Below are 27,460 nucleotides of genomic sequence, written 5' to 3'. Positions count from 1 at the left end.
ATACCCCTCACCGCCCTCGACCGACCCATTCCCGTGACCTCTGTGGACGGCCGGCCCATCATGCCGTACCCTCTCACCCACCGAACTCAGGGTCTCCACATGACTATTGACCAACACCGGAAGACCCTCCACTTCCTGGTTATCCAGGCTCTGGCTACGCCACTCATCCTGGGTCATTCCTGGTTCTGCCGCCATGAGCCTCACATCTCCCGGTCCACCAGTAAAGTCCTGGCCTGGGGCACGGGTTGCCATAACCACCGGGACTCCCCTGCACCTCGGACTGGAGCAGCCACTCCCACAGACGTAGACCTGACGCTCATCCCTCCTCAATACCACGACCTCGCTCAGGTCTTCGCTAAAGAACCCACTACCAGGTTACCTACTCACCGACCCTACGACCTGGAGATCAGGCTCCAGCCCGGCACCCCCCCCCCCCCCCTCGGGGTCGCCTGTTCTCCCTCTCTCCCGCGGAAACCCGGGCTATGGACAATTATATAACTGATGCCCTGCAGAAGGGATTAATCCGACCCTCAACATCCCCCGGGGCCGCGGGGTTTTTCTTTGTAAAGAAGAAGGAGGGGGATCTCCGGCCCTGCATAGACTATCGAGGGTTAAACAAAATAACGATCAGGGACCGTCACCCTCTCCCTCTCATGGGCACCGCTCTGGACGCCATCACACAAGCCGCAGTGTTTACTAAACTGGATCTGCGCAGCGCCTATAACCTCATCCGTATTAAGGAAGGTGAGGAGTGGAAGACCGCTTTTATCACGCCCACTGGCCACAATGAATATTTGGTGATGCCTTTTGGACTCTGCAACAGCCCCGCCGTCTTCCAGCGGTTCATTACAGATGTGCTGAGAGACATGTTGGGCCGCTGGGTCTTTGTCTATCTAGATGACATCCTCATCTACTCCCGCACGGCCGAAGAGCACATCCGTCATGTTCGAGCGGTTCTGTCCCGCCTCCTGGACCATGGACTTTACTGCAAACTGGAGAAGTGTGCGTTTCACCAGGAGTCCACCTCCTTCCTGGGTTTTACCATCTCCTCCCAGGGACTGAAGATGGACCCCCAGAAGGTTCAGGCCGTAGCTCATTGGCCTCTACCCACGACCCTGAAGCAGCTGCAAAGCTTCCTGGGTTTCTTGAACTTTTACCGGAGGTTTATACGCAAATTCAGCTCCCTCGCAGCACCACTGACCTCACTCACCAAAACCACCAATCAGCCTCGCCCTTTTCGCCTTACTCCAGAGGCTGTCCGTGCTTTCCATGAGCTGGTCGGACGTTTCACTAAGGAACCCATCCTCCTCCACCCGGACCAGACCCGGCCCTTCGTCGTAGAGGTGGACGCCTCAGATGTGGGAGCGGGGGCCGTTCTCTCGCAACGGGGTCCAGACTCTAAGCTCCACCCATGTGCCTACTTCTCCCGGAAGTTTTCCCCCACACAGCAGAACTACGGAATCGGCGACAGAGAGCTGCTGGCAATAAAATGGGCGCTGGAGGAATGGAGGCAGTGGCTCCTGGGGACCACCGATCCCTTTCTGATCTGGACCGACCACCAGAATCTCATTCATCTACAGACTGCCCGCCAGCTCAACCCACGTCAGGCTCGGTGGGCCCTCTTTTTCGAGCCGTACCACTTCCATATCGCCTACCGGCCCGGCTCCAAGAACCTCAAGGCGGACGCTCTCTCTCGGCGTTTCGCACCAGATGCCGCCCCACCGGAGCCGCAGACAAACGGTCAGACAGAGAGAGAGCTAACCAGCAGCTTGGACGCTACCTGCGCTGCTTCGCTTCGTCCCAGCCGAGCACCTGGCCCCGCTTCCTCCTGTGGGCGGAGCTGTCACACAACCTCCAGACCTCCTCTGCCACGAGTCTGTCTCCCTTCGAGACCTGTTACGGTTATCAGCCTCCTCTGTTTGATCATCAGGTGCCCGAGGTGGAGGTCCCTGCTGCCCAGACGCTGGTCCGCCGCTGTCGGCTCGCCTGGATCCGGGCCCGTGCGGCCATCACCCGGGCCAACACGGAGTATGCCCGTCAGCATCGCCGCCGCCACCGGTCTGGCCCCGTCTTCCGGTCTGGCGACCAGGTGTGGCTCTCCTCCGCTAACCTGAGGATGCCGGCTTGCTCCCGGAAGCTCACTCCTCGCTTCCTGGGTCCGTTCCCTGTCCTCAAGGTCAACAATCCAGTCACCTGCCGTCTACGCCTCCCGGCTACTCTCCGAATCCACCCGGTCTTTCACGTCTCCCAGCTTAAGCCGGTGATCTCCTCTCCTCTCCACCCTCCACCGGTCCGGGTGCCTCCGCCCCGCGGTGTTGAGGCGGATCGCACCTACACGGTCCGCAGGATTCTGGATGCCCGCCGCCGGGGACGAGGTTGGCAGTACCTCGTGGACTGGGAGTGGTACGGGCCTGAGGAACGCTCTTGGGAGCCCACGAGCTCGTTTGTCGACCCTGCCCTGCTAACAGACTTCTGGGCCCGCCGTCCTGGGACTTCGGGTGCCGTCCCTAGAGTGGGGGGGTCCTGTCACGAACTCCTCCAGCTGACTGCATTCCATTCATTCCTGCCACTAACGTGGCGACTGACGTCATCACGCCGACACTACTTAAGGAAGTGCCGGCGTTTCATTCATTGCTCAGTCATCGTTCTCACCAGACTTTGTATCGAGTCTCCAGGCTTACCAGCCCTCTAAACCCTCAAGCTACACCTACAGGAAATAACCACGCCGGTTATCTCCATCTCTCCGCGTCTGGGCAACAGAACTCTCAGTCACGCTCAGATCTGCCAACGAACCTGACACGATGTACCCGGTGAAATGTGATCTTTTGTACCGTTTCTTCGGGTATCTTCATTTCGGTCTGGAGAAAGTTCTTGATTGTATGCTCGCAGTTCTCCGCCCCACCTGTCTGCTCCGGCAGACCTGCGAACACCAGATTATCCCTCATGCTACGGGCCTGAAGGTCCAAAACCATCTCCTTCAGAGTTTTGTTGTCCTGGGTGATCCGCGTCATTCCCTCTTCCAGGGAAGAAACGGACTCCCGCAGAGACGCGTTCTGAGCAGCAAGCCGCTCAACCTGTTCCTGACTGAACTCCAGAGATGTTCGGAGGTTCTGAAACTCCTGGTGAAGAACCTCGAGCAGATGAAGTTGCCCCTCAAATCCCAGAAGCCGTTCATCTATAGAATCTAATAATTCTAATACGTCCTTCCGGGGAGATGAGGCCTCAGGCGAGTCCTGAGGACGGCTCCTCTTGGTCCCAGCAGGTGTTTCAGCCTCAGCAGCTGATTTCTTCGGACCCATGACGAATAACTCAAAAACTTTGTCAATATAATTTAGTAAACTTTCTGAATTTTCTTCACTTACCTCCAGATTGAGTGAGTTATACTTACCAGATTATTTTTTGCATTGTCAGTAAATAAATTTGGCCAAAATGTGTCTTAATTGTTTGTGGATGTTTGTTAACGAGCTGCCATCAGCTTCAAACGCTGCCGTGTATCCGGTGACCGTCCGTCAGCGCATGCTCACTCTCCTCCTCCTGTGTCTGTGTGTAGCGGATGTTTGGCTCTTAAAAGAGCCGTCTGGCTGTGTCAGCCTACAGTGTGCAAAGAGGCTTTGACTGTATGTCAAAAGTGTTGTCTGGAAGATGCTTGTTCCTGAATTGGCCGGTTCGAGAGTCAGCTAGAAACTGAATGAATTGGGAAGTAATTCTTGTTTTAATAAATCACAATGTTATGAGTTTTGGTCAAGTTTGGCAAATCAGAATTTTGCTAATGTAAATATTACATAAACATATTGTTTTTGATTTTTCAAACATCTACTGTGATTACAACAGAAAATGTGTTTTTCAGATTACAGTACTTTTCTGTTGTGTATTTACACCATTTTTATGTAAATGTCATGGTCATTTTTTACTGTGCAGTGATGTATGATGTGCCACCACTTATACAAATATGATAAAGTTTTAATGACTCCCTGAGATTTCTGGTTGGCCCTGTTCTCAATCACAGCTCTTTTACTGCTACTTCAGAAATCCTACGGTTTTCAGTAAACACTTTCCCACAAGTACCGGTGTCATTCGGAAACCAGCTGCAGAAAAATAAAACTGGTTCCCTTTCAGTAGATCTATGGAACTGACAAAGACTTTCCTCCTCTTGGAAACCATTAGCTAACACACGTGTGAAACACTTTTCTCATTCTGTTTGGTCTTTGACTGAAACTTTGAGAGGATCTATAATTACAGGAGCATTTCCATTTACAAGATTTGTTTTACGCCAGCCTCCAACAGGAAGTTGCTAACAAATATCCCTCAGCCTGGAAACGCTTCTCCTTGTTAAGTTACCAGTTGCAATAACAGATTAAATATTAAGTAGTTAAAAGTGTTTAGGTGAAACTGTCCTGCAGTCTTTCTACCGGATGAGTAAAGAAGAAGAAAAGATCTTTTCTATAGCGCCTCTCAAGATAAAAATCACGAGGCGCTTCAAAAAACAAAAAAAATGTAAAATATAAAAAGAATTTAGAAAATTATTATAGGTATATTTAAAATGAGCAAATAATAGACAATTTTGATTAAAAAGTGTAAAGACAGAGAGAGAGAGTAAAAAAGAAAGAGGGAAATCAGTGGATACTGATGAAGGTGGAATAGGTAGAAAGAGCAGAACAAGGAGAGGGTGATGAAGGTCACACCAAAACCTCCCTGAACAGGTGAGTTTTCAGTTGCTTTTTCAAGAGACCACTGAGTCCACTGATCTCAAGCTCAAGGGGAGAGAGTTCCAGAGTCTGGGGACCACAGCAGCAAATGATCTGTCACCTTTGGTCTTTAGCCTGGTAAACTGCACAACCAGTAGGCTTTGATCACTGGACCTCAGGGACCTGCTGGGGGTGTAGGGACTGAGAAGATCACCACTGTAAGATGGTGCTTGTCCATGTAAGGACCTATAGACCAGACCTAGGATCTTGAAATGAACCCTGAAGTTGACTGGTAGCCGGTGATGCTGGAGGAGAAGCGGGGTGGTGTGGGTGTGCTTGGAGGACTTGGTCAGAAGCCGAGCACAGGCATTCTGAACCACCTGTAGACGGTTCAGGGAGGTTCTGCTCAGACACGTGAAAAGAGAGTTGCCGTAGTCTAAGCGTGAGGAGATGAAGGTGTGGATAACTGTCTCAAGTTCAGAGCAGGACAGAATGGGACTCAGCTTAGCAATGTTCCTGAGATGGAAGAAGGAAGAGCGAACAAGTGAACTGACATGAGAAGCATAGTTAAAATAACCCTTTTGTCTTTTCCGTGTGACAGCGAAGGTTTTCTTTAAACAAACAGACTCCAGCAACAGGTAATGTTCAGTATTTGTTCAAAACTCTCAAACATGTGGAAATGTTCCCTTCAACTTTAAAATTATAAGAAGCTTCCTGTCATGTTGTGTGGTAGATGCCTAACCCACGACATACAGAATCAGTCCACAGAGTCAAAGAAGATCGCAAACAATAATTTATTATAAAAGGAGAACAGAAGGAGCTGCTAGGAAGTCTAGCAGTATTCGGCAGAGAAGCGAGGTTCGGGTGTGGAGAATCCTGGAGGAACAGGGAGAGTTAGGTCTGGCACTCGGAAATCTGAATGTTGGATCTGATGGAACTTACAGGTTGGAGGTGAGACCTCGTGAGAGAGGGAGGAGGGACCGGTCTGGGGAGGGCAGGAGGCTTACTGGAGGCTGATGAGCTTGGAGTCCAAATGAGGAGGGAGCTGAGCATGAAGGGTAATGGTGATCCAGGAGGGAGGGTGGGCAGCCTGGAGTGGGAAGACCAGAGGAGGACGCTGAGAGACGAGTGGACAGTGAAGAAACAGGGTTGGTAGCAGCAAACGAGGTGAACTGATAGGTGATATCTGCAGGAGGCAAAACAAGCAGTCAAAAACACAGAGATCTCAAAAATCAAAAATCCATAACCCAGAAATTCTCAAAATCAAAGCTTAGTTTGGATTTGGCTGTTAGGAGAAATACCCAAGTTGAGTTAATCATCCAGCGAAGTGAAGGCGTCTCTCAGGAGCTTAAATATCCCTGGCCAGCTAATCAGCAGATTACCTGCAGCCTCCCAACTTCCAGGCACGCCCACCTGCAGAGGAGAGATGAGACTCTACACCAATTAGTGTGTGAAAAAAAACCCAGACCGTGACACTTCCAGGGACTTTTATGTATAATTTTTGAATACATCTAGAAATGCCTAATTAATAGAAAAACACAATCAGTTCACACATTGCCTATTCAGATTACTAATACATTCTTACATAACAGTTTTGCTGCCTAGGCAAGTTTTTTAAATGAAGTCTAACCAAATCAGTGTCTTATTAAAAAATGTTTATCATCTTTCAATGTGGAGTCTCGTTTCACCAATTCCTCCCAGTGGTTGGAAAGTTCTACAGATGAGGATGTTTTTCACATCTGCTGTGAAGTGACTCAGAAGAACAAGGGACAATGCTGTCATAGAAATCTTTGTCAAGTCAACCACCCCCTCAGAAAGCCGATTCAACTCATTCAACAATACAAGAGATGTCTGAGATATGGTTGAGACGACCCAGCAACACGAGGCCAGAAGAACAAACAACCTGAAACTAGAAATTCCACATTTTCCCCGCAAAAAAGCTTCACGGACCATTATGTCTCTTTTCAAACGGCTGTTCCTTATCTAGACTATGGTACCTGAAGAAAGTACAGGCATCAGTTACAAGTGAGTAATTTCCTGTATCGGCTGATAATGTATACTACAAATATATTTAATTGTTTGTACATAATATTGTAAATGTGAACGTTAAAGTGGATGAATGGATGGATGGATGTCTGTTAGGGACAATAATAGTCATGGCATCGAAGAGAGAGAGAAGTCTTCTAAGAAACAAGAGAGATTAAACAGCCTATTCCAACTGAGTCACCTGAGAAGCGAGCTTTGGTAATCAGACGAACTCTAGTCGAGTAGATGGTGGTAGATGGTGGTGGTGGGGGGTAGGTCGGGTTTTCACAGCATCTGTCTGCATTCCTTCGTGGGGGGTTTGTTGTTGGCATCTCAAGACTGCCATGGCGTCAGATTCTGATAACAAGACTTTGTTTTGGTCAGGCTGAGATAATTTTCCCCTCTGCCTTCAGTCTGTAACTGATCATTCAAGTCCTCCAGTGAAGCCAATTTAGGTTTTAAACATCTCCACACCGTCCAGTGACCCTCTCCGAGATGACATCCATTTTGCACACTAACTTCGGTATCGCAGCTAGAACATTGTCCAGCTTGCGATTCACCTCAAGTAGCATCCCAGTTTGTGAGGTCTCCACAAGGACGGTGCTCTCCGTGGGTGCGGGTCGCCCTCCAATCGCTCCCCTCTTCCCAAATTTCCAGAAAACCAGACATCGTTCCACTCCAATCAGAAGAAATCCAGTGATCATAAGGCCAAACATCCACACGTCTACGACGTCCTCAATGGACGGCTGGGAAAGGCATACGATCTTCCACTATTTCCAGGAATCCATCATATATCCTGCCGGGTGTGTCCTTTGCGGGCAAGTGGGAGCCCCCTGCTCCGTTCTCATTGTTGAAAAAATCTTATCAATTGCGTTGAATGACCAATTTATCAAATTCATTCCTAAAAAATAGGGTTTTCCTCACATACATAGAGTATGTGAGGATCTGTCAAAATGTCTGAAATGTCATATCCCAACTTCCCCCTCTCTTTGTTTACTGGGGAAGCTGGACAATGTCCCAATTGCAACATCTTTGGTTCACGTGGTTCTGACTGCCATATGCATCGCTAAGAAAACTATCCTCTTGAATTGGAAAAATAGAGAAAGTCTCTGCATTAACCAGTATAGAAATCTTTTGTTAGATCATATTGCACTTGATATAGCCTCTGCTTCCACTTCAGATGAATCTCTCTGGGCTCCTTTGATCGGTTCCATCACATAGCAATGGTGGGGGGCCGTTGATGTTGTCCTGCAGGATGGTGTGGGGGGGGGGGGGGGGGGGGTCTGAGTTTGGAGTATCCGGATGTTCCCTGGAGGTGGGTTCACTGGGGGTGTCTGGGACTGGGGGGCCGTTGCCCCCCTCTGGAGGTGCTTGGGTTGCCTCGGGGGGTGGACTGCTGGCGTTTGTGAGTAGGGCCTCTTGGGGATCTTGGCGGCGGCCATGGGTCACTGCCTGGCGACTGCAATGCCCCTGGGTAGGTCTAGGTGGGGGCCTGGGGGCTCGGGGTTTTGGGGTGGCCGGCCCCGTGTGGGGATCTGGGCGGGGCCTTGGGGGTCGGGTCCTGACATGTATGCTGCCGGGAAGAAGGCAGGGACACCCAGCAGTGCCTGGCCCGGGTTCGGGGGCCTCAGGTAGGCCTTGGCTCCTCTGCCGTTCCATCACAGGGGAGGGGGAGGTCCAGGAGGGGGAGGACCCAACCTTACCTGGATGTCCCATGTCTTATATATTCTGGAAGTTGTGCAAATGCAGGGGTGGGCATAGATATTCTGCTGGGGTGGGGCTGGGTTGGTGCCCTCGGACTCCGTGAGGCTCTGTAATGCTGCTGCTTTGGGCCCTGGCAGGATGGGCTGGGGTCTCCATGCCCTGGGTGGCAGTTTCACAACAGAGGTGCCTATTGGGGCCAGTAGGGGAGCTGGCTCCCTGGAGGGCTAAGCCCAACCAGCCATTCCTCCCCATCCCCGCATATTTCTCTCCTCCTGCTCCCTCACATCATCACACAAACATACACATAGGACCTTGGGGGGTGGGCAAGTCAGGGAGTGCGGGTATGGACCCCATTTCCGCATTCCTGTGGAAACCTGCCCCCCAATTTTATTTGCACCTTATACACTTCCACTGACGACATTCCACACAAACACACACTTAGGGCCTTGGGAGTGAGCACATTCAACAGCATTTGGCAGGGGGATATTTCAGCCTCCTCCCGAGTGCCGGTGCCCACTTCCAATTTTAAACCGCACTTAGACACTGATGGCTGAGGGTGTAAGTGGGGTGGTGCGGTGGCATCAGCTGGCATATGCTGGATGATGCCCGCACTGCCCACTCACCACAGCCATGGAAAACACCTCATGATCAAACAAACACTATATTGGAGCAGGCGGAGGGAGACTAGGGGTCTTAGCCACCTCTGTTGTTGCTAGGCTTCCTGGGGTTGGAGGCTAGGAGGGAGATCTGGCCATCTGGTTGGGGTCTGGGGTGGTGGGTTGCTGTGCTCAGTGTTGGGCGGGGGAGCCTGCTCATCAGCACCCCAGCAGAAAGGGTCAAACTCTGGTTACCGGTGATGGTTGTACCCAATGTGCAGCAGTACCGGGACCAGAGTGAATAGGGTGTGTATGGGGAGCATGAGTGGGTGTCCGGCGTGCATTTTTGTAAGTCTTGGGTTGTATGTGCATGTGTGAGCATGAGGGAGGGAGCGTCTGACTCTGTTTGTGTATGACTGTATATGTCAGGTGGGGCCTTTGGGTCCTCCCCTCTCCTGGAACTTCTCTTGATGATATAGATCTCTGTCCCCCCTCCCCCTGCCACACCTGGTGTGGGGGCTTGTGCCTTGGTCTGCCTGAGTGTTCGGGGCAACCGGGTCTGGGGGTTTAAGATTTTGGCATCTGCCTGTTAGATCCCGGTGGCTGCCTGGTGGGGTCTGGGTCCCTGGGCTCTGCTGGGTCCCTGGCGGGGGTGGTCGCCCCTGGGTCCCGGGTCGCTGGGTCCCGGGTCGCTGGGTCCCGGGTCGCTGGGTCCCGGGCTCGGCCGGCTAGGGGGTGGGAGGCTGCGGGCGGGCCTGTGGGCTTACCGCTGATATCTCCGGGGACTCTGCCGGCTGCTGGTTGTGGCCCCCCGGGGCGATCGTCTGTGCCTCTCAAGGGCGGCGGGGGCCTTCCTGGTTGCAGTCTCCTTGGGGTTCCTGCATTCTGGGGCAGCGCCTGGATCTCTGGGACTTGGAGCTCCCCCCGTCTCCTGCGCATCTTTGGGGGGCAGATCTGTGGTCCCTCACACTCTCTGTTGGGCGCTCCTATAGAAAAACCTTAAATAAACAAGCGTGTGCACACACACAGGCGCTCACATGGTGCTCTCAAAAGTATGGGCTTGGGCACGTTAAACACAGGTCTTAAGACTATGGTGGGCACTTAATGTGTTGTGATTTATTATCGTGATTCTTCAGTTAAGCAATGTTGATTATATATAAATATATATATTTTCTTTTCATCAAGTTGACGCAGTGATAGGTAGATCTTTTTGTATTGTTGTTGTGTCCCTTTTTTGTGTCCCTTTGTTTTTTTTTTATCTTTTTTCTGCAGGTCTGGAAGCAGACTCTTGTTCATTATGGTTTGTTTTTGTGGAACCCCCCCCCCCCCCCCCCCCCCCCGTCCCCCCTCTCTCTCTCTCCCCACCTTTTCTTTTCCTCTCTCTTTCACCTCTGTCTCCGTGTCTGGTCGGAATTACAAAGCATTCAACAACAATAACAATAAAGTTTTAAGTATCAGGCGTGACATTAAAAGCAAATGCTTTGATGCTCCACCTGAGAATAAATCTTTAAGGCTTGTCACCAGCATTCAGACATCAATTCTGCTTGCTTCACAGCCAGACAGGACACGGTAAAAAAAAAAAAAAAAAAAAAAAAAAAAAGGCTTTTTCAGAAGAAGTGCAGAGAAGCGCTCTGTGGGTAGACAGGACAAAGAGCCTTGGGAAAAAAGATAAGGGAGCAAAAAGAGAAGCGTCTGTTCTCTGCGAGTGCCGGAAAAGAAGTGAATATATATATTCAAAGAAAGAAAAGAAAAGATTATATATATATATGTATATATATATATATACACATCCATATACAGTGTATATAAATACATATATATATATGTATATAAATAAATATATATATATATATATATAGAGAGAGAGAGAGAGAGAGAGAGAGAGAGAGAGAGAGAGAGAGAGAGAGAGAGAGAGAGAGAGAGACAGAGAGAGAGATAATGTCACGTAGCATTCATGGACTCGTCTATCTTGACTCACGACAGGGAAGGCTGTTGTTGGTTTAGGGTATCCAACAGTCTAAGCTAGCCGTTAGCATTAGCTACTTCAGGCCAATCCTCAACTCTGATGTGGCTCATTTCTACTTCCTGAAACTGTTCCTGAGCTCTGTTTCCCCAGAGTACGACTTACAAGGCCTTCATTACTACTAGAGACCACTGCAAATGTATTGATTAAACAAGGGATCCCCATATTTAAAGAGCTCATAACAAAGTTAGATGGTTGAATTGTTTCAGAGTTCTTGAGCTGCTAATGACCTCTGACAAATAACTAGATGCTGTCAAGTGCTTAATTAGTAATTGTTCAAAATATATCTATTTATGTCAAGCTTTTAAACACCATTGTTGTTATTGTTTTATCTGAAGATCTGAATAAAGATGTACTGAGGGAGAGAATGCATTCATCTAGAAAACATTTAGTAATTATTTAAAGACGCAAGCCTTAATAAACTTTAGTTGTTTTATTGCACAAATAAATTAATGCACGAGAGCTTCAATGCAGAAACCACACAAAGACATTCTTTCTGTTTTACAGTGAGTTCAAACATTATAAATTAAAAAAACATAAAAACTTATGTACACATTCAAAGTGTTTTTGTTGATATATTTTGAAAATAAATATAACAATAAATAAATAAATAATGCAAAACATTGTGGAGTTCATGCAGTTTAAGATGACTTTTGAATTAGCTATCTATCTATGCATCCACTAAGACACAAAAGTTACATCCATATAAACACACATCTTTAGTTTTCTTTTCCCTCTTTTGCTGTTTGTCAGTATGAAAAGCAAAGCACAGCTTGGGTTAGACAAGTTGACTTGAAGGTGATCAGCCAGGTAGACAGTCTTCGCTAAGAGACACTCAAATCATGGAGTTCTTCAGTCTGTCAAAGATCTGTTGGACTTTGATAGCAGGGACACAGCCTTCTCTCACAATTGTGATGACTCCTGAACGAAGGTTAGAAGAGCTTCAGTTAGAAACTTGACCTTAAACAGCCCCAGTAGGAAGAAATCATGGCCCCTTACCTTCATCAATCCTCAGGCAGTTGACCACAGTTGAAGCAACTACTTCATTCGAGTCACCATCACAAAGTACTCCTTGGATCTTGTGTCCCAGTCGACTGCAGCAAAAGAAGCAGTTTGAAACAGTAATTAGTGCATGGTGCTAAAAGTTTTAGAGATGTGTTGTTTGTTAGTTTGCATTAAACTTCTTTGAGGAGACTCTTACTTAATGACCATGCTGTGGTGGGTGCTGTCTGATTCTCCACTGGGATTGGCTGATGTTATGGCCAGGGGTCCAGTGATGTCACATAGGTGGCAGGTCACGGTGTGGTCTGGGACACGGATCATGATGCTGTCTCTGGTACCAACACGGTCATAAGCAGGTCCAACTCCTACAGAAATGAGGTTAAAGTTCACGTAAAAACTGAATACTGATACAGAATTCTGCCACTCAACATTCAAACACTCTACACTGCTGACCTAGTCTGTAAAGCCAGTCTCCTTTGCTGACAATGCAGCTGATGCCTCCAGGATACACATTCCTCATGAACTCCCACAGCAGAGGGCTGAAAGGAGGCCTGGCTGCAACCAGCTGTTCCACACTGGAGATGCAAATGCATATAGGCTTCTCTGCAGGTCTGTCCTGCAAAAGGTCCAATTCAACAAGATGGTGACTTCATGAAAATGTATATTGCTGTTAAACAAGCCTCCTCTATCTTCTTACTTTAATGTTGTAGATTTTTTCTATCGCCTGAGGATTCTTGCAGGAAGCAGCCAGAGCGTACACAGTATCTGTGGGAATACCACACACACCCCCGTCCTCGAGAAGTCGAGCTATCTTCAACAGACCGCTGGTGAGACGCGAGCTAGCCACCGGACAGGACGGCTCGTCACAAGCTTCCTGTTTCACTTTTTCCTAAAACAACACAAACACACATTTTTATTAATTATTCATGCTGATTCTTAAAGGTAGGTCAATCTAAACTTCAGTCATTACCTTTATTATGGGAGGACCCATTGGGATCACTCTTTGTGAGAAGATGCAGTTCATCAGTGAAGCCAAGGTGCCATAAAAGCAAATGATGGATACCAATGCAAGCATGGCAACTGCAATACATCGTTTCTGGATGTTAGACTTTATTTGTTCTGATGAGAGTCAGAATCGTAAATACATAAAGTTTATAACAGGCGGTTTTAACTCACTTTCAAGTTGGTATGGAAGTCTATGCAGGGTGGAGAGAAGGAAGCAGACAAGAACAACCTCCATGATTGTTGTTAGAAACAACAGAACCACGTTCCTATAAGCAGCTAATAGAAGAAACAAAAGTACAAAATTATGAATGAATAAAAACTGTGATTTCCAGCGCTGAAAGCAGATACTAGACCTTACCAATCAGCATGAGGAAGGCATTAATGACCAGTAAAGCAACGCCTCCAGCTGTGAATCCATAGGCTGCCAGGACGGGGAGCTGAAGCTGAAAACCTGTAGAACAATAACTCCTGATGAGAATTTTGTTCAAATCAGACAGAAAAATGTATTTTGCTCATACTTTATGCTGACATACCTGCAAATCGAAACCACGTCCATGTTGCCCATACAACCACGTAGATGGATGAGATGACTGATCCAAACCGGCCCTCTCCGGTGACTTGTAGCCTGCTGACATAGGTCTGAATGATGCCTCCAGAGATGAGGACCCAGGGGACAGTCAGATGAAGGAATGAAGGGTTCCCACTTGACACTTCTGATTGAAGAGCTGAAAGTGCTGCAACCCCGTTGGTGAGATAAAACAGAGCATCTGAGGCCTGGTCACTGTTGGGCAGCTCTTTTTGTTCTCCCTGTTGAGATCTTCTACACATCAGAGCTCTCTTCAGCTGCTCGGAGGAGACCGGCTGTGGTCCCACAGGGATTAGAGACTTCTCTGCGATGGTGTTTATGAGGCGTGAGAAGGTACCGTAGACTGAGACTGCAGTGAAGAGAGAGCAGGCTACACCAAAGAAGATGTAGTAACCCTGCAGGGGGATCTGGGGGATTGTTGAGACTGTGAGCAGAACAAAGAGCAAGTTGTGGATCAGCTCCAGAGTGTCCATGTTCAGGCTTCCCACACAGAGCACCAAGCCGGCCACCACAAAGAACCAGTCTCCCACCATGGCTTCCCTACCAGCAACAACTTGACTGTGCTCCACAATCAGGGCAGATGCCACAAACTCATCCCAAGCCTTGATCAGCCAATACATGGCATGAATCCCAAATTTTGTAGTGTGGTAGCTATCCTGGCGCAAATGAGCGTAGTAGCTGGAGAACAGCTGGGCGACTGAGATGATTGATACCCATGCAACTCCTAAACCAAACGATTTCATGTACCCAAAGCTGTAGAAGGCAACGATGAAGGGAGCAATAGAGTCACAGAAGAAACCCAAGGCCATGGGCTCTGCATATTTTGTGTTCTTCTTCTTCTCTTGACCAGGTTTCTGAGCACCTGTTGAGTTGGTGGTTCCTAGCAGGAGAACATTAAAGAGGGGGGTCCCAAAGCCTTTAAGAACTAGACGTTGAGTCAGCCCTTTGATGAGTAGAGCAGCTGAACCATAGATGGCAAAGATCAAAATGAGCAGCTCCAGAACCCCAGAGACCACCAGAGCCCAAGGGCCTGTCACCAGAGCTGCTGCTTCAAAGATCAAAGTGGCCGTGATGGCTCCAAAAACAAAAGGCATGATGTAGTTGACCGTGGCAGAGCAAAATGCCAGGATAAAGGACAGAAGGATATAAGGGATCAGACCAGCAATGGCTGACTCTTCTATGGACACACATAAGTGGCACTGTGTTGAGTTTTGAAGAGAAGTGTTGACCATGATGTTGGTGGTTGAACCATTGAACATGTGCTCTGACACTGGTGGTATAGTCTGATTGTTAAATAAAGCACCATAGTAGATTCTGGTCGCCCCATAGCTACCCCAAAGGGCAGAGTAGCCGATGAAGGCAGTGCCACTCAGGTGATCGTACTTTCTAAAGGAGAGCAGTCCAGCCACCAGCTGGCACAAACCACCAATCAGGATGAGATGAACACCTGGAAGAAGTGTTAGAAACTGCTGTAAGCCACCTTCACAGGTTTATATATGAATAGATATTTGTTTTTATGTCAAGAGTTTTACCTGCAAGTATGTTCTCCACTCCAACTGGTTTAATGCCAGTGTGAGCTGTGCTGAAGTTCTGTAGAAGTACAAGGAATGCGCTGATCCCATTGGATAACATTCCTAACACTCCTGGTTCTCCATAGAAACTGGCAGGAAAACCGTCTGAGGCTGCCATGGTGTTTCTGTAGACAATCCAGTCAGTACAGGTAACATATGATAAAAGTCTAAAACGGTAATCCTCAACAACAACATTTATATATGAATTTTAATATGACTGTATAATATAATATAATATAATATAATATAATATAATATAATATAATATAATATAATATAACATAAAACGGTCCTTGCCTGTCATAAGTAGGCTGAGCCACTCTTGTCATGTAACTAATGTAAAAGTCATTTATTACGACGCTCCTCTAACAGGCTCTCTGAAGAGGAAGAATTTATTCTAAATGAAAACAATTTTATCAATAGAATAATACCCCTAACATTACTGTTATTTTCATATTGTTGAAAAACTACAGGATATTGCAATAATAGTTTTAATATTTATAAATAAGCTCTTGTCAGGGAGCATCCTTTATGCAGATTTAGGTCTGATTCAATCTACAAAGCAGAGTATATAATAATCTAGCTACAGGTTTAAGGATTTTTGATGGGTGACATGCAGAAACAAAATATTTACTCCTGTCAGCAATAAAAGAAAGAACAAAGTTTTACCTGTTGAAGTTGTTCAGACTGATGGAAAGCTGAGTTGTGCTGAAGGAGGGACGAAGGTTTGCCTTAAATATGATCTGTTTGTGTAAAGGAGGAGTTACTGAGAATTCCCCACTCTGTCACACAGCATCATACTTACAGGTGACATCACTGCCTTTCACTTTACACAAAAGTGGCTTTTCCTCCTTCTTTCTCCTTCCTCCCCCTCAAGGCTATTGATGATGGTGAACGTTACACCACAGATAATGACCCGGGTGGAAAAGCCTCATTCTGATGTGATACAGGATTGCAAAAGGAACCTGTCCTTCCTGCTCCTTTGGTGTTTCCGGTCATTGTAAGTCCTGGACTATATAAGGCAGGTGGATTTTCAGCCACAAAAGCATCAGCATCCTTCACTGCTCAGCTGCTGCATCCAAGAGAAACAAGAAACAAGATCATTGTGACAGAAAGTTGAAGTCATGTTCTCCACGCTACAGGTAAGATTACAGACATATTTATGCTTTTAGTCAGTTTTCAGACTCTAAAAGTGATGGTTTTAAGTCCTTTTCAAATAAAGAAGTCATAAAAATATCTAAAAGTAGAGGTTTGTAGTGCAGCCAAGGCAGGGAACTATAAAATAACTCCTGCTAATTGTTGAGGAGAACACTCATGCTGGGAAACACCTGTTACACCTCTACACTGGCTCTTTCAAACACAAACATTAGATTAAAGACGTGAACAAGTTAATGCAGGAACTCATCAGCCTGTAGTCATCCTGAGATGTGAAAAATAACTGAAATGCTTTGTTCTGATTTTTGTTTTGTCCCAAAGAAAACCATCAGACCAGTGCGGGCTGCCAGAAGACTGCATAACACTGCAGTGGAGGGTAAACAGATATGCTGACTTTGATTAAAAATAATAATAATAATAACCTTAATTAATAACCTTTATTAATCAACTTTTATCTTTTCATTCCTGCAGTCCAGAAGCACCCAGCCCCAGAAGATACGGTCACAGCCAGTTTTGGGAAGTTCATCAGTGAAATAAAGCCTCAGCATTTGTCTCCGGTTGTGCTCCATCGCAGCAAAAGGATGGTGCTGGACAGCATCGGGGTCGGACTGATAGGGAGCAGGACAGATGTGTTTGAGCTGGCTCTTCAGTTCTGCCAGGTGAGGCAAAGTGAAAGTCTGAGTCAGGTCCAACCCAAATATGTCCAGAACAGATGAGTGAATGTAGGGTTGTTTCTGTGTTTGTTCTTAGCACATGTATGCTCCGGATCACATCAGCTCTGTGTACGGACGCAGAGGGATCAGACTCTCCCCAACACTGGCAGCTTTCGTTAATGGAGTAGCGGTGAGAAACATACGTGGAAAACAACCATATATAAATAACCACATAAACATCAGTGGAAACATTTTGTATAAACAGCTTTTCTCAGCTGTTGGTGCAGCGTGGCTCCCAAAGACCACAGGGTTAGGATATAGAAATAAAATCAGCTGAGCTGGCCTTAAAGTTTCCCATCAAATATTTCCAAAGAAGCTACTTTCTTCCCCCTCGATGGCCTGATTTAGGAATGAAAGTCATTTTTCTTTTGAAAACACACCAGGAACAGAAAACATGTCAGTGTTCACTTCAGAAAAAAAAACATAAAGAAGTGGATCATTCAGACACGGCACAGGCAAGGTGTTCATAGCTGGGTTCTGATCTAGTTATGACCCTCACAGAAAAAGTTATTATTCTGACTCCTTTCAGCTTCAGTATGATGAGACACAAACTCTGGTTGCTTCCAGACTCATTCCATGGACTTTGACGACACGTGGCATCCAGCCACTCATCCCTCAGGAGCTGTTCTCCCAGCTTTGTTTGCTCTCAGTGACATGATGCCGGCTAACAGCAAACCAAGCGGTCTGGACTTCTTACTGGCCTTCAATGTCGGCATTGAGATCCAGGGCCGTCTGATGAGGTTCTCTAATGAAGCACGCAGCATTCCCAAGAGGTCAGTGCCTCACAGCAAAAGTCAAGCTTGAACCAGAAAGTCTGGTTTTAGCACGATCTTCATGAACACGTTCGTTTAAAGACGTCCTTGTTTGACTGTGCTGATCTCAGCACTGAGGTGTAAGAGGCCGTTTTAGTGATGGCAGTGTAATGATGCTTACTGTAGGAACAGCAGGGGCTCTTGGTGTAACGTTAACAGAATTAGCACAAACCAAACCCTTCATCTGGTGGGTGTTTTAGAAACTCAGGTGACCTGAAACAAGTTAAATCAATTCATCTTGTTCTAAAGATTCAACCAATAGAAACGTTCTTAAGTGGTGATGCAGATCAGTGATTGTTTCAGTTACAACAGAATAAATGTCCTAACTGAACTGTGTGTGTGTGTGTGTGTGTGTGTGTGTGTGCGTGCGTGCGTGCGTGCGTGCGTGCGTGCGTGCGTGTGTGTGTGTGTGTGTGTGTGTGTGTGTGTGTGTGTGCGTGTGTGTGTGTGTGTGTGAACAGGTTCCATCCTCCCACTGTGGTGGGTCCTATGGGAAGTGCAGCAGCCTGTTCTCGTCTCCTGTCTCTGGATCCGTCTCAGTGCAGTCATGCCTTGGCTATAGCAGCTTCTCTAGCTGGAGCTCCGATGGCTAATGCTGCCACTCAGTCCAAGCCCCTTCACATCGGCAACGCCTCTCGTTTGGGGCTTGAAGCTGCTCTGCTGGCCTCCAGAGGCCTAGAGGCCAGTCCTCTGGTCTTGGATGCTGTTGCAGGAGTGGCGGGCTTCAGCGCCTTTTATGAAGATTATGTTCCTCAGCCTTTAGAGTCACCTGATGATGGTGGACATGTGTTCCTGTTAGAGGAGCAGGACATGGCTTTTAAGCGTTTTCCTGCCCATCTGGGGATGCACTGGGTAGCTGATGCTGCAGCTGCGGTCCATGAGCTCCTTGTGGGACATGGTCTAGGACAGGTGTCCCCACATCAGGTCCAGGACATCCTGCTCAGAGTCCCCAAGTCTAAATACATCAACAGGCCTTTTCCCGAGTCAGAGCACGAGGCACGCCACTCCTTCCAGTTTAACGCCTGCAGCGCTCTGCTGGACGGTGAGGTGACCGTGCAGTCCTTCAGCCCGCCCGCCATGAGCCGCCCAGAGCTGCACTTCCTGCTGAGCCGTGTTCGCATGGAGCATCCTGAGGACAACCCCGCCAATTTCAACCGCATGTACGGAGAAGTCCAGGTGACTCTAGTTGGAGGAGACATCCTGAAGGGCCGCTGTGACACCTTCTACGGCCACTGGCGCAACCCGCTGACAATTGAGAGCCTGAGGAAGAAGTTCAGAAGCAACGCAGAGGTGGTGCTGCCATCAGAGAAGGTGGAGCGGCTGGTGGAGGTGGTGGAGGAGCTGGACAGGCTGGATGATTGTGGAGCTCTTCTCTCACAGCTGCAGTGATCAATTACACTGAACAATAACCCAACAATCCTTCAGCATAGAAATAAGAATAATATTATTTTTATATTAATGTTCTGAAATGATCTGCTTAGTGTAGACTGGAAAAAAACATTCTGTCATGTTTTTCCTCTGGAGTTTTCCTCAAGCTGATGTTTCCTCTATTGTTCAAGATTGTCTTTTGGTATTGAATTCTGTTTTTATCGTAACAAAATTCAGATAAAAACATGACTCGTGTGTGTGTGAGTCATATTTATTGTTTAATGCCTGTTTTTATATTAATATTGTTAATCTATGAAAATGTGTTTCCTGCAACCTTTTCTCAAAATGTGTACATAATAAAGTGTTTTAAACATGTAAAACACATGGTCATAAAGTCACCTGTGTGTGTGTGTGTGTGTGTGTGTGTGTGTGTGTGTGTGTGTGTGTGTGTGTGTGTGTGTGTGTGTGTGTGTGTGTGTGGTGTCGTCAACAAGGACATGTCATTCAAATCTCACGTTAAACTGGTTTGTAGGATTTCCTTTTTTCACCTTTGGAATATTGCTAAGATTAGATGCATCCTTTCCAGGAGTGATGCTGAAAAACTAATTCATGCATTTATTACATCAAGACTGGATTACTGTAATTCATTACTCTCAGGAAGTCCACAGAATGTAGTTAAAAGTCTTCAGCTTGTCCAAAATGCTGCAGCAGGAGTTCTGATGAGAATTGAAAAGAGATCATATCTCTCCTGTGTTAGCTTCCCTACATTGGCTGCCTGTTAAATTCAGAATAGATTTTGAGATCCTTCTTCTCACATATAAAGCTCCATCATACATCAGTGACCTGATTGTTCCATACGTTCCTAACCGAGCACGTTGCTCTCAGTATGCAGGTTTACTGGTGGTTCCCAGAATATCTAAAAATAGGATGAGAGGCAGATCTTTTAGCCATCAGGCTCCTCTCCTGTAGAACCAGCTCCCAGCTTTTGTCCGTGAGGCAGACACCTTGTCTACTTTTAAGACTAGACTTAAAACATTTTTATTTTTATAGGGCCTAGTTAATATCAATGGAAACTTCAGGGTTAATGTTACAAACCCTGATGTTGTTAGACATTGTGGTAGAGGGGTAACATACTGGTGCGGAGAAAGGGGGAGTGTAAATAAAATGTATTTTTATTAACACAGGGCTAACACAATTACTCAGTCCTTGACTGGAAAAATGTCAAAACGCAATTACACTCGGATATAACTAACGAAGGCGATGGAGAAAACTCAAAACACCTGAGACAAACGGTGTGTGTGTCAGTTCAGAATCTCCATCTGGTGGAGGCGAGTCTGAGTGCGAGATGTTGTTCGCTCCTAACTGACCGATGAGGGACTTCAGGAGGAAGACATGAGACCCTATCTATGCCGATCTACGTACCGTGCGGAGACCTCCGTGTTATATCCAGATGCCAGGTCCTCGGACCCTCCTTGATGCTGGAACTGGTGAAACAGCGTCGGCAGCACGACAAACCAGTCTATGGATCGTCTCCTGGTACAATGGCAGGTTTTCAGCGTCACGTAGAGACCACCCCTTTTTGGGTCAGAGAGTTCAGCTTTTATTCTGAAGGAACCGTCGTCTTATTGATAAAACAACAGAATTTTCCAGCTTGACAGTTCTCAGCTTAAAAGTAGAAAATACAGCTGGCCAGTCTGTACTGCACTTAGCAATGATGGACATCAGAAGGATTTGAGAGCTGGTTGAGTACTTGGTTAGAACTGCGTTGAAACTCCGTTGAACTAAATTAAAATGGCGTTGTTCTGTTTTATTAAGCTTAGTTGTTGATGGTTCCCAGCGCATCGGAGTAGACAGATTAACTAAACACCACAGAACTCTGCCACGTATCAGAAAGGAAGTTCTGATTGGATGAGTGAACAATGTCCTGTTATTCATTAAACACATAAATCATAACATTGTGATTTCACAGATCGGTCACCTGATTATTATTGACCAACAGTTGTTTTGATTAGTTTTATTAAAAATAAAGTTCTTTGATTAACTAATGAAAAGCGTTCTTCGTCCTTCCTCTGTCTTCTTTGCTGGAATGTAAACATCAGAAGCAAGCGCACGACCTTGGCAATTTATGCACACTGTCACTGTGTCAAAGGGCAGCTGTTAAGGGCAGAAATGGCATATTCATAACGCTACACTATGATAAATATTATTCCTACTAGCAACACTTAAAGCGAGCTCTAAGGCTGAAATGAACTGACATTCAAGCACTAGAGCAGACAAAAAATGGATCACTAAACGAAAACGGCTAATAATTATTTGAGGATTAAACGAAAAGAACTATCTATTCTAATTATCACAATCATAAAAGTTTTTCATCCAAATCGAAACCGTAAGTCCACAAAGATCCACACCAAGGAGAGAAAGACAGGGTGTTAAGCTGTGAGTCTCTCCACGAGAACTGAAAGCTGCAGTCCTTTAAACCATCGGTCTTCATTAGTTGATTGTATGCAGCTGGGACAGCGAAGGCGGGCAGAGGTGGAGGCCAGCCTGATGAGGACCTGTCCAAGGTCCTGAATGGCATGGAGGGAGCAGGACTGGGCCATTCAAGGTGCAGGAGCCCAGGATTCGTAACAGTTAAACATGGCCTAAAAAGATGTGAAGTCCTTTGCATTTACAAAATACTGTGTTAAAGGAATAACCAAAGGGAAACAGCCAAAAATGTGATAACAATTTATATTGTGTCTCCATGTTTCTGCCCTTCCCCTGAACTTCAACTGTGAGTCTGGGCTGATTCTGTCCACCATCTCTCAGGCTTTTGTGGTGATCCGTCAGATCAGAAAAGCTCCACAGAATGACGTATTAAATAGGGTGACCAGACGTCCTCTTTTCCCCGGACATGTCCACTTTTCACTCTCTGTTTGGGACGTCCGGCAGGGTTTCCTACATGGAATAAAGTGTCCTGTTTTTCATCCAGGAGCAGGGATCGACTTATGGGGTCTATATCTTTCAGGGAAAGATCCAGTTTCTACCTTTATTACAATATTTATGGACTCTCAGCGTAGCGGGATTCTGTTGAGCGGAGAGGACACAGAGTGCTGATCGTTGGTGCGCGCGCTGCGTCCGGCCCACGATACATTCACAAAGTGGCTCAACAAAACATTATTATTAACACATGATCATTCGTATCTGTTTAAATCCTCTGGTATTCTGTCTTTTAATCGTTCCTGACGCACTCCACTCATCGTGTGCTGTGGTGATTTCACCTCACTGATGCAGCATCGAAACGCTCACTACGCTTTGCGGTCAGGAGATCCCTTTGATCATCAGCATAAAAGAGGTGGAGCTGCAGTGGTGCTAGAGTAGGTGAGGGCCAGAGATGGGTAACTGTAGAGCAGGTGGTGAACCGTAGGGAACTTCTGAATGGAGTCTGGGTAGAAGAATGAGATGCAGCTTATGGTATAATGCTGGAGGGTGGACAGGAGACACAGTAGCTGAGGATGATGATGGTAATGATGGAGGTTAACTGGAGCACAGGAGGATCTCAGGAGATGAGGAGGCCAGTAATGAAGATTAGGAAGGTGGGTATGGCCTCCTCTCCTTTTATCCTCCTGGTTGTAGTTGGTAAAATGGAGTGCAGGTGTGTGGAAAACACACCTGCCACAGCAGCTCCTAGAGGGAGCTGTGATTAGCATCTTCCTAGTGCCCTCCTGTGGCTGCCTGAAGGTGAAAGCAGACACAATGGCTGCAACAGATGGGAGTTGAACCTGCAACCCTCTGGTTATGGGGCGGACACTCAACTCCTCTGCCACTGTCGCTACAAATGTTCTACAGATGTTTTTAATCAGTTAGTTAGTTAGTTAGTTAGTTAGTTAGTTAGTTAGTTAGTTAGTTAGTTAGTTAGTCCCAACTTCCTGTTGGGAATTTTTTCCTCATAAATCTCAACAAAACAGCTTCATCTCTTTTGTGTAGATGTCTTTTAACAGCTGCCTTGAGGTTATCTGCAACACGTTCTCACACCCAAAAGCATCTAAAACTGATTACGGGTGACCAAGCGTTTGTTTCAGACGCGATGTGCCAGAGCATTGCTTTTCGACGCCCGCGGTAAAACGAACATTTTAGCGAACTGTGACCTTTACCTTCTTGCTTCAGTTAAAGTACGTTTATTTGTGTCTTCATGGTTTAGTAGATGTTTCTGTGAGTAATTGTTCCAATGAATGAATGAATGATATATTTTATTCAGTCATCATAAAAATAATTAATGTAAACAGTAACATATCATACAAATAGATACATATATTTCCATTCCTCCACAACGTATACATTCATATATGTGTATATAGTATCTATTTTAGTATCTCATAACTGAACAGGTTTAGGTAGAAGCAAAAGCTTATAGAATTGCCTAACCTACTTACAAATCAATTTTTCAGTTTCCCTCAATGTGCCAATAACCAAAAAGATAAAAAGAAAACACAATCCCATCCACCAACATCAAATTAATACTCTTCAAAAATATTTTTACTGATAAGTATTTTAAAAACTGAAAGTGAAGTTGCTAATTTAAATTCTATTTTAGCTTCATTCCAAAATTTTACTCCCATTACAGAGATACATCTCCTTCTGATACCCTTTTTAGCTGTTTGTACAACAAACATACATATACCTCTTAAATCATATTTACTTTCACTCTTTTCAAAAAAACATTTGCATATTTTCTGGCAGAAATGATAATTTTGCTCTAAACATGAATTGCATTATTTTATAATAATTTAGATCTTCTATTTTCATAATCTGTGATTTTAAAAACAACGGATCACTATGAGCATAATAATTGCTCTAGTTTATAACTCGAATAGTTTTCTTTTGTATAGTTTTAATTTAATTTATATGTCTTAAAAGTTGAACCCTATATTTCTATGCAATATGACATGTAAGGTTGTATTAGTGAGCAGTATATTAAACGTAAGGCCTTATAGTTTAGCCTGTCTTTCACTTTATACAATAGACCCAAAGATTTTGCAATTTTTCCTTTTATATAATTTAAATGATGTTGCCAGAATAAATTAGAGTCAATCACAACGCCTCCAAGATGGCGCCGTGAGGTCGGCTGCCGTCACGATTGCTCCGACCACCTCTTTGTTTGTTTTGGTTTTTTCAAAGTTTGTTTTTGCGTTCTAAAATCGTTAAATTAATCACCATTGGGTACATTAGGTATGACAGTGCCACTCTTGTTTCTATTGGTGTACAATATACTCACAGTTCGGGGTTTTTGACTCCAGATCTGAGCTGGCCGAGTGAGATCTTGAGGGAGAACAACAGACGCGACGTGAAGCGGTGGCCTCGAGGGAAACGTGCCGGCACCAGGAACAGGCTGAGAGCCCGTGCACACCGCACACCTCTGCCTAGCATCCTGTTCGCCAACGTCCAGTCACTGGAGAACAAGCTTGATGACCTCAGGGCCAGGATAAAGTTCCAGAGAGACATTCGGGACTGCAATCTCCTCTGCTTCACTGAGACATGGCTGACCCCAGCGGTGCCGGACTACGCCATCCAGCCGGCCGAGTTCTTCTCGGTTCACTGCATGGACAGGACACGGGACTCAGGGAAGTCAAGGGGAGGCGGCATGTGTTTAATGGTGAACAACAATTGGTGCAACAGTGCGAACGTTGTTCCTTTGACACGCTCCTGCACACCAAATCTGGAACTACTGTCCATCATGTGTCGTCCTTTTTATCTACAGTACAGTTTTTTTTTATTTTCAACTCTTAGGTCACGAGCAGTTGTGTAAGGCATTTCACTGCATTTCGTACTGTGTATGAATGTGTATGTGACAAATAAAATTTGAATTTGAATTTTAAATTTTATTTTTTTATATTCAGTGATAATTTATTTACATCAAACCAAGATTTGAGGACATTTAACTCTTTTTCGGCCTTCTTTAAAAGTTCTTTTACATCTTTACCTGAACAAACTAACTAATTGTGTCAGATTTATGGTTGTAAGTTCTGTTCCATCTGACTGGTGTTCTACTGATTGTTGTTGCCTGTAAATTACTGGTTAATCCTTCAGGTTTGAGTTGAACTCAAGTCTAACAACACTTCTGAAAAGAAAAGCATAACATTAATATTTGGTCTCTTGGTAAAGTCTGAGTCATCTGTTTAAAGGCACTCATGTGAAGACGTAGCTGCAGGGTTTGAACGTTCACCCAAGCTCTGGACAGGAAAGGAAGAAAGTCATTTCCCAGTTACTTTAGTCTTTCTCACATTTGTTTTGTTTTATTTTCACTTCTCCATAAAAAACACTTTATTTTCTCCTGAGCAACATCTGATAATAATCTCATCTGATTATTGTTCTGCCCTGTGTGCTGTCATCATTCAGACAAGTTACTGATGATGTCATCCTGAGTTCTTCTGACCAAAGCAAACGTACAAGCCCCTTGCTTCCTTGTACAGAAAAAGGGCGGGAAGTCAACACTCGGAAAGAACACAGCTGATTAAAACAAAAGATTTCTCGTTACCTGAGAGAACAAAAATGTTTGAATAGGCTCCACACACCAGAATGTTGTAACAATAGATACATCACTGCACGGATTCTCCTCTTCGATTCTGTCTTACTGGAAATATGTGACATGACTCCAGCTGGCATAAGAGCGGGCATTTCCAGAGGATGCCGGCGAGTATAAAATCTGAGCCTCGTGTGTTTGAGTCCAGACTCAGAACACGAGAAAAGACTGAGCAGACAGGTACGGACAGAGCCAGCTGTTTTCTGCTGTCACTGTAGCCTAGAAGAAAAGTTTAGATTTGCACCTGAAAATACTCATTTCTATAGTTTTATCATGTTTTCTTTTTAAAAGAAACAAGAGTTTTTATTTTGTGCATGTGTTATAATTAAATGACAGGAAAGTTTTAAAACAATTTAGTGGCTTTTCCGTTATAATTAAATTCAGGGAGGTAGTGAGTGTTTTATTGGTCTTTTCTCAAAAACCAATTGGGAAAACTGGGCATGGCAGGATTTATTGTTACATTTATGAGATAAAGACTGAATGAATGTTTCCAAAACTGATCTTTTCTTTGTCTGATTAGTTATCCAAACCTTTCAGAGGCTTCAGCAGTGAGACGATCTAACAAAGATGGCTGAACTCCAGCAGAGCTACAAGAGAGAAGAGACTAATCTCTTCAGGGTATTTTAGAACGTCTGACCTTCTTTATATGATCATGTTTCTGATTGGTTCTGCTGCTAGGATCCTGATCGACCCAGGAAGTTTCATGCAACAATGTTGGCTTGTGGAGAAGACCAGTTCAATCATTTCTCCAACAAAAGCTCATGAAGGATCAACCATGTGGCTGGCAGCAGTCGTTCATCAAAGTCTTTTCTGTGTTTATCACCATCTCATTGATTTAAGTTACTAACTATGATGATGAACTGAATTGTCTCTGAAACATATGAACAACCCTGCTGTTTTATATGGTTGAAAAAGTAGCTTTGTTACAAACATAAAAGCACTTTCTTACATTTATAGTGGATCTTGTTTCATAACGTAAATAAGCCGTGAACATGCTTAGATGTGGAAAGTAAAATGTAACGTTTTCCAGGGGATTAGGAGGCATTACATTCATGTGTTCAAGTAAATTATAATTTCTTTGTTAACCTTTGTATTTATTCATGACTGCTGGTGTTTTACCATGAGCACACAGAGCCTAGTGAAACACATATACTTTATATTAGATGATCTCAGTGACATTTAAAAGCTGTTTAATGTACTTAAAATAGTATTTGTTTATGTATCTGTCTTTGATTCAATAAATGTACATGTATGTATAAAAAAGTACTCATTATGTCATAAAAAGCCAACAACTGAAACTAAATAAAATTTAAAAAGTCTTCATTTGAAATCGACTGAACTTACCTGTTATTTGAGGGTGTATCTAAACTTTACAGAAAGTTAAATACATTTTACAAAATACATTATATTAATATATTTTATTTATTGTATAATTTTTTATTATTACTTTTGTAAATGTGATCTAATTTTAACTGAAAATAAAAGCTGTTTTAAATGTGGTGGCGTACACTTCCAGGCTGTTTAACTATGAAACTTACAAATGACTCACTGACCAGTTTAATATGAAAAATGTTCAGAGCTATTTTCTGTCCTTACTTTGCCCAGTTCAGAGTCACGGAGCTCATACCAGTATTAACCAGGAGAGAGACTAATAAC

At 45.1% G+C, this 27,460-nt stretch overlaps 2 protein-coding genes across 2 annotated transcripts; one reads left to right on the top strand and one right to left on the bottom strand.

Moving 5' to 3' along the window:
* Window positions 1-13,232: 13,232 nt before the first annotated feature.
* On the bottom strand, window positions 13,233-16,011 carry LOC139072255 (uncharacterized). Its single transcript, XM_070555873.1, has 5 exons — window positions 16,003-16,011; window positions 15,867-15,940; window positions 15,159-15,322; window positions 13,574-15,073; window positions 13,233-13,491 (listed from the first exon to the last, which is right to left on the bottom strand). Exons 1-5 carry the CDS (start codon window positions 16,009-16,011, stop codon window positions 13,388-13,390), a joined length of 1,851 nt encoding a protein of 616 aa, XP_070411974.1. The 3' UTR covers window positions 13,233-13,387.
* Window positions 16,012-16,321: 310 nt separating this feature from the next.
* LOC129156265 (cis-aconitate decarboxylase-like) lies at window positions 16,322-19,364 on the top strand. Its single transcript, XM_070555859.1, has 6 exons — window positions 16,322-16,339; window positions 16,674-16,728; window positions 16,824-17,011; window positions 17,103-17,195; window positions 17,633-17,838; window positions 18,339-19,364. The coding sequence occupies exons 1-6, from the start codon at window positions 16,322-16,324 to the stop codon at window positions 19,264-19,266; spliced, it is 1,488 nt and encodes a 495-aa protein (XP_070411960.1). The 3' UTR covers window positions 19,267-19,364.
* The last annotated feature ends 8,096 nt before the right edge of the window (window positions 19,365-27,460 follow it).

The sequence above is a fragment of the Nothobranchius furzeri genome, chromosome 1 (genome assembly GCF_043380555.1).
Source record: "Nothobranchius furzeri strain GRZ-AD chromosome 1, NfurGRZ-RIMD1, whole genome shotgun sequence".
Taxonomy (NCBI): domain Eukaryota; kingdom Metazoa; phylum Chordata; class Actinopteri; order Cyprinodontiformes; family Nothobranchiidae; genus Nothobranchius; species Nothobranchius furzeri.
This window is presented reverse-complemented; position numbering and strand designations above follow the sequence as displayed.